The following is a 7,229-nucleotide window of genomic DNA, read 5'->3' as shown; positions in this document are numbered from 1 at the left end:
CGTTAAGGACAGAGTTTCACACTGTATCCACTCTTACATATACTTGGTACACTTCTTCCAAATGTTTCCAGTGCATTACAAGACGTCTTGTGTGCTGTCATTTACTTGAACTACTTCTCTATCAGTTATCCATTTCCTGGAATGAATCTGTCGGAATGACTCGACAGTCGACTGGAGCTGCGATGTCAGTCTGTGTTTGATGTCTCTTTGTGTGGTTGTTGAGTATCAGTGCATTATGCTAAGGACAGATGGAGGCCTTTTTCTCTTTGTTTTTCATCAGAACTATATTTGGAAACATTTTAAGCTCCTGAACAGTTGGATTTCTCTACATAAACACATACATGCAGGAATATGAAAAATATACCATGAAGTTACATGAAGACCTGAGGATGAACAGTAGTTTGTAAGGAGTTGATGCAATTGTAGAGAAATTCTAATCTATATAGTATATGGAGGTATATGAAGTTTTTGTGGAAAATAATATTATATAAACATGTCTAGAGGGTATCTCCAGACTTTGAGATGTAAAATTGACATAATCCTCAGTTGCAGCAGCTTGTTCTTTAAAATCAATTTCCTCTAATACCCTCAAATCACTCTTACTTCTTATACCCTTGGGCACTATACCTCAAAGTTATACCTCAAATTATTTACACTCTATTCCATACCACTGTAAAGAGAAGGCATTACTGTCGAGGTCACTTCTAACAGTACAATGCTTAACACATCCATGGTGCATTGTCTAAAAGCCAGCTGGGTAACGTCAGCTGTTGAAAGCAGCCTGGAGTCTGTCTGAAAACAACGATACATTTGAATACCAACTCCACTCTAACAGATTGGGGAGTGGAGTGATAGTGGTCATGTAATCTTGATTTATTTATAATTTTGTATTATTATTATTGTGACATTAGTGTTCATAAACAAGTAATGTATGTATCTTTCAACAATTTCAAGTGAATAATATAACAATTTACGAAAAACAATTTTAAAGCTTGTTTTATGTGGTGCCCCCCCACTTGTGGTGAACGGGCACTGGCCCACTTGCCCTTATGGATAGTCCGGGCATGGTGGTAGGGCTGCTCCATGATGGAAAAAAATCATAACCACGATTAATTGGTCAATATTGACATCAGGATTATGCAACACGATTACTCATTATCGTTTGGAAAGATGTTGAAAATATTCAGTAGAAACACCTTGAACTGTGAAATTCCCCTTACTACCTTTGCCATTTGAACTTTCTTTTTTCATCCACGACTCAAGACAAAATAGGAGTTGGACTTGCAAAATGTTTTTTCTCTCTCGATTAATTTGCTTTGGTGATCATTAAGAGCCCAAAATCCTAATCACAATTTGATTATTGCAGAACCCTATCTGGGGTGGATTGTGTTTTTTTCTTGATTTTTGTTTTTATCATTATCATGTACTTTTCACAAATCAATTTCAGTCCACTGTTAACACATGGAATATGAGTTCTACTGTGTCCAGGACTATTTACCTAAACTGTGGTTGACCAGACTAAAGAGTGTTTTCTTAAGCATGTAGCAAAACTACAAAAAATATGTCAAAATAAGCTGTTTTTATACCCCCCCTAGCTGAAATGAGCTGGTATTAAGTGGGTAGTACCCTGGGACCCTGAACTCACCTTCAGCTGTTTCTGCAGGCGCTCGTTCTTTTCGGCCTCGGTGAGTCGCTCCTCCTCCTCGCGGTGGTTGCCAAGGCCCTGCGTCTGCAGCTCGGCGCTGTAGGTGCTGTTCTCCTCGCTGTGCTCGTGGTCGCTCTCGTTGTCCGAGGAGGAAGAGGAGGAGGAGGAGGAGGAAGCAGGAATCTTACGAGGAGTGGAGTTAGAAGAGCTCATCACAGTGTTCAGCTCCTCCTTCGTCCTAATCAGATTCTCCTCCACTTCCTTAGCCTGGGACCAAGAGGAGAGGTTTCTTTAGTTTATTTGACAGGGACAGAACAAAAAAAACTGTAAAAGGTCTCCACAAATCAGGTTATGATGGATATTGGTGTCTTTTACTGGGCTGTAGTACAACATCTAACTAACATCTAATCTGCTACGAGCAGGCAGAGCTGGGCTCTGATCTCAGGTTTGAACTTTAAACATAGAACTTGTCTTTTTCACTCATGGATGTTGGTTAGATTTATTTATTTATTCAGTGATTTGTCACATGCACAAGTAATATGTGTAGTGGAATGCAACGTGGTGTCCTCAAGGGCTAGTGTGAAAAATAAAGATTAGAAAAAATACATATGAAAAGGTACAAATATGAAATGTGCAGGGCAATGCAAAGGATTTCATATGGATGTATATTTTTCTTCAATTTAAGTGACTTTCCCTTTAGAAAATGATGAGTGGGACAATTTATTATTGATGGGTTGGTCAGTATGATAAGCTGTCACAAAAAAAATAACAAAGTGCCTGGGGATCTCGGCTGATCTTTGAACCGCTCAAAACAGGACTTTAAGGTAACTCTTTACTTTAAGTCCCGCTTTTTGATTCATTTATAAGCACTATGTAAACATATAACAGTTATAACACACTATAATCCAATTGTTTGCAGCTATAAGCGTTTATTAATGTACAGCATTTATCAGCAATTTTAACTTATCTTAAGAACACATATTTTCTTCTATGTTTTCTATTTATTACAACTCTGTTTGACTAGATTATCATGCACAATGGAGGGAAAAACACACTAATTAACACGTATATCTGTGTACAAAAACATTATAGTGGGTTACTGTTTCTAAGTGCTTATAAATGCTCCAGTCTGTAATTAATCCTCATGTTGTCCTTTGGTCAAATTTGACCCGTTTTCAGTTAATAAAAAGAAGATTTTGTCACAGCAATGGGCCGTTGAAATAAGCAAAACATTAAAAATATCAAAACACTTTGGAAAAAACATCAAAAAAAGCTCCCACAACATTGAAAAAGTTACAAAAATGTTGGAAAAAGCAATAATAATGTTGACCAAAATGTTTTTTTTCATGGTTGACGGGAAGACAACACAAGGGTTAAACCCAGATAGCAGGTGAAGAAAATCTAACAGGGTTTTTTTGTACTAAAACACACAAGATAAAGAAAAAATGCACACAGTTCATATACATAAACACTTGTGATCACAAAAAATACAACCAACTAAAAAGGTGACGTGTGAAAAATATATTCTGACATTTCCCTGGTAATCTTTGAGCCTTGAAGGAGCCCGTACAGGTAGGTCCTTTGATCGCTCACCTTGCTGTGCCATGTCTCAGCCTCCTCCTCCTTCTCCTTCTTGGCCTCCTCCAGCAGAGTGATCCTGGCGCTGTACTCGGCCAGCTCTGCCGTCTGCATGGGGGGGGGGGCACAAACCGACCGTGTTGTTAAAAAAACCCAAAATAGACTCCCGATTAACTCGGCAACCTCCTTTATCTGGACACCGTGTCGTTTTATGAATGGATGGACGACTAGAATCCAGCATTTATTTAATAATAGTTGAAACATGAGGTGATACATCATTGTAGTACTTCTAACTCCAGTACATTTACCTGAAAGCTATAGTCACTAGACTTTAGAAATTTAGACTTTTAACACATTTAACTTCCGATAAGCTTCTAAAATGTCACAAAAACCAAAGTAGCCTTGTTTTAGGTCAAAGTAGCTTTGTTTTAGCTCAACATAATGAATGTTTTCTATTTTCTAAAGAACTTTACAGTGAGAAAGAGTCAAAGAGAATGTTCTCACACTGTAAGAGGAACTAAATCCCAGGAAAGCAGGAAAATCCCCCCTCACTAAAGTATGTATGTGTTCACGACAATCAAACCAGTTAATATGCGTTTATCTGAATGTGGGAGCTTTATGTGTAATGAGTGTTTTTTTTTTCCCATCACGACTTTTTCTCACGTGAAGGGATTTGAGTTCTTCTTGCACCGTGGACTCACCAGATGCTCCTGGCTCCTTATCTGGTCCTCAGCTTGCCTGGCCAGCTCCTCCTTGGCTATTATGGCCTCCATCCTCTCCGCCTCCAGCCGGGCCGCCTCCTGCTCCACCCTCCTCCTCTCCTCCTCCAGCCTCATGGCCCTGTCCAGCTGCTCCTGAAGCTCTGCAGGACAAAGTCAGTGAAACACCACACTAATCTGGCATGTATCTTTCAGGCAGAAACATTCACTAGTCAGATTTTTGCTGCATTCTGGAACAATTATAAAATCTGTAAAATAATATTGCGTAAGGCAATGGTTCCTGACATTTATTTGCTTTATGGAAACTTAAATTAAAGCAGGGTCTACTTATGATAAGAGCTGTGAGCAGTGATTGCTTTATTCTCAAGTTGTTACATTTTAAAGAATGTTTGAGCCATAAGGAGGTCAAATCTGTGTGTATATCTCACAAGAAAAAGCCCAAAATGTTATACATTAATTTATTTTATAATTTTGGGACCCTTTCAGATTTTTAGCTACCTTTTTTGAGACCCCTACTGTAGTTTGGGAACCACTGATTTAAAGCATATAACCAAACGTGTTTTCTCAAATCAGATCATGTTGTAGCGCGTGACTGTTTTTTCTTTGTCTGCTGAATGCATGTTGCCACCATTTTCTAATGCATGAAGATGCATTCTCAATTGTTTTATAAAAACACTCAATTCTATCCAAATGAATATTGTATTATATAATTCTTAGGCTGCATTCACATCCAATTAGACGCCAGTCCTGCCATTCATTTGAATGGTAGTGAGGTTAGGCCATGGCGGTGGGGACTGGAGGGGATGCCGGAAAAATATACAGTGGAGAAAAATTGAAACAGGATTAACCTTTACAGAAACACAACCCGTTGTCACACTGTGATGGCCAATCACGCAACTGGTGATCAGACAAAACCCAATGGAGTGTGAAACATGTAGTGACCTGATTTGGCCTGTGCACAAGTTTAAAACCCACCGCAATGATGGGCCTCAGATCCTGGCGAGTTATTGAAAGTTAATGTTTAATTTTAAATGTATCGAGGACCAGGCATGCTAGCACCGTGTGGAACACACTGACTACACAACTGGGGAATTTAAGTGACACTCCTACACCGCCGCACGACCCTGCACTAACAATGCCTTATTGCAACCCTAACTATTAGAAGCTAGTTGATGCGGAGTTAGGGAACTCTAAAAGACTTGATGGCCCTGTTAATCTCTGACCCTGGCTCAATTATTTGTAAAGAAAGACAATCCTGCCGTTTGTAAAAACTGAGATGTATTTCAAGCACATAAACAGCAGAGGGCAGTAAAGCCATGCTAAAACTGATGATTTACTTGTGCTGTTTTTTCTATAGCATGATATGAACCAGTATGGTCTGTAATGAGTCAGAGGTAAGTGTCTCTTTCACACCTCTCTCTGCTCTCTTGGTTGTCTCTTCAAACTGGTAGAGCTTCATCATCAAATCCTGCTTTTCTTTCTCCATCTGCTCCTTCTCTCTCTCCATGGTCTCCCTCTTCTTCTTCTCTCTCTCCAGCTGATCCCTGCAGGACACATGGACCAAAAACGGATCACACATATTAATCCCAGGCTGAATTCAAATCCTAAAGCTTCGAGACCATTCCAATAACACAAGTGACTTTTGAACTTGATGGCCCTTACGCCCTACCTCTCCATCTTTTTCTGCAGCCTCTCCTCTTTGGCCTGAGCCTTCATCTGCTGCACCTCGATGGTGTCTGTCTTGCGGCGGCGCATGTACAGGTCATGGTTGCCCATGCACAGCTGCAGGATGCGCTTGTTGACTCGCAGTCGTGGAGCGTAGAAGATGAAATCCTTGAGGAAAAGCATACATCAAGTCAGGAGCAGTTTGGTTTAGTTTCATGTAGTTCCAAAAAGCATGGAGCTGCTTAGACTACATCCAAAGTTTGTCAGCTATACCTGTGGTTGCATTTTTTTTTTTAATTTCCAAAAATATTTTGAAATGAGATTTTCCTCCACATGTGTGTTTTCAAGGTTTATTTTTGATTTTATTTGTATTAAGGATATGATTGTGACAGAGAAATGCATTTGTTAGTAGTATTTGATATTTATGTCAGTGTCTGTTGTCTTTTCACAGATACCTAAAAAGACCCTAAAAAGTACATACAAGGTAACTAAAAAACTTTGCGTATGTGCATTTTCAATAAGATTTGTACAACTTGAATCCCATTTTTTTTCTGTAAACATGCATCTGAATTTATCTTTACACATTTACATACACGTGAGATGCTCACGGTGCGGAGAGAGTAAGACTCGTGTGAAATACGTACAGGAGCTTTCTTATCTATAGGCTTGATGATGAATTTCTTATCGCTGAAAGAAATGTTTCTGATTTCACTCCAGGGGAATCCAATCTTTGGAGACAGCCTGGAGGACGGATGGAGACAAATGGGTGATCACACAGACTCAACAGTACATTTTCCGAAAAAAAGTGGAGGTTTGTTTTTACAGACTAATAACAGACAGAAAACTCTTTGCACTGAACATACTGACACGTGGTATCTAAGCAACATGCCAGTGTTGTAGTGGAAATAAAGAGAATTAGGTCCACGGCCCCTTAAAAACAGCTGCCACGCGGTCAACTGTGTTTGTCAAAACTGGGCCGACTGGAAGGGAAGGTCGCAGGGGTCGATGGCTGCTCGGGTGTTGCCCTCCGTCTACAACTGGATGTCATCAAATCAATAAACACTACACGTCATCATGTTAGGAGATAGGCTCATACACTGGACTAAATTAGAAATCCAACACTTATTTTTGCCCCCATTTTTCATGAGCTCAAAAATCTAGGACTTTTTCTAAGTACACAAAAGGCTTATTTCTCTCAAGTATTGTTCACATATCTGTCTAAATCTGTGTTAGTGAGCACTTCTCCTCACAGGCGTGGTGCATATCAAGATGCTGATTAGACAGCATGATTATTGCACAGGTGTGCCTTAAGCTGGTTAGGGTAAGGGTCCATCTCTCTCTCTCTCTCTCTCTCTCTCTCTTTCTCTCACTCTCCCTGACTACAGTTTGTCGTCATAATCGACCTGAGTGGGCAAATGCTCACATTCGATGGCGTCTGGCACGTTGGAGAGGCGTTCTCTTCACAGATAAACCCTAACCCTAACACCAGACACTGACTGGTTTTTGCACCCTGCCAGACCCCCCCAATACAGTAAAACTGCATATTTAAGAGTGGTCTTTTATTGTAGCCAGCCTAAGGCCCACCTGTGCAATAGTCCTGCTGTCTAATCAGCATCTTGATA

At 40.0% G+C, this 7,229-nt stretch overlaps 1 protein-coding gene across 1 annotated transcript in view; it reads right to left on the bottom strand.

Annotated features, from left to right (window-relative positions):
* ezra (ezrin a) overlaps nucleotides 1–7,229 on the bottom strand; it is a 19,750-nt gene that overhangs the window by 1,371 nt on the left and 11,150 nt on the right. The window contains exons 7-12 of the mRNA XM_032511028.1: nucleotides 6,252–6,348; nucleotides 5,612–5,775; nucleotides 5,356–5,486; nucleotides 3,925–4,085; nucleotides 3,239–3,331; nucleotides 1,646–1,912 (exon numbers count right to left, since the gene is read on the bottom strand). Coding sequence (XP_032366919.1) covers nucleotides 1,646–1,912; nucleotides 3,239–3,331; nucleotides 3,925–4,085; nucleotides 5,356–5,486; nucleotides 5,612–5,775; nucleotides 6,252–6,348 — 913 coding nt within the window. The remainder of the gene's footprint in view (nucleotides 1–1,645; nucleotides 1,913–3,238; nucleotides 3,332–3,924; nucleotides 4,086–5,355; nucleotides 5,487–5,611; nucleotides 5,776–6,251; nucleotides 6,349–7,229) is intronic.

Source organism: Etheostoma spectabile, unplaced genomic scaffold (genome assembly GCF_008692095.1).
Source record: "Etheostoma spectabile isolate EspeVRDwgs_2016 unplaced genomic scaffold, UIUC_Espe_1.0 scaffold314, whole genome shotgun sequence".
NCBI classification, from domain to species: domain Eukaryota; kingdom Metazoa; phylum Chordata; class Actinopteri; order Perciformes; family Percidae; genus Etheostoma; species Etheostoma spectabile.
This window is presented reverse-complemented; position numbering and strand designations above follow the sequence as displayed.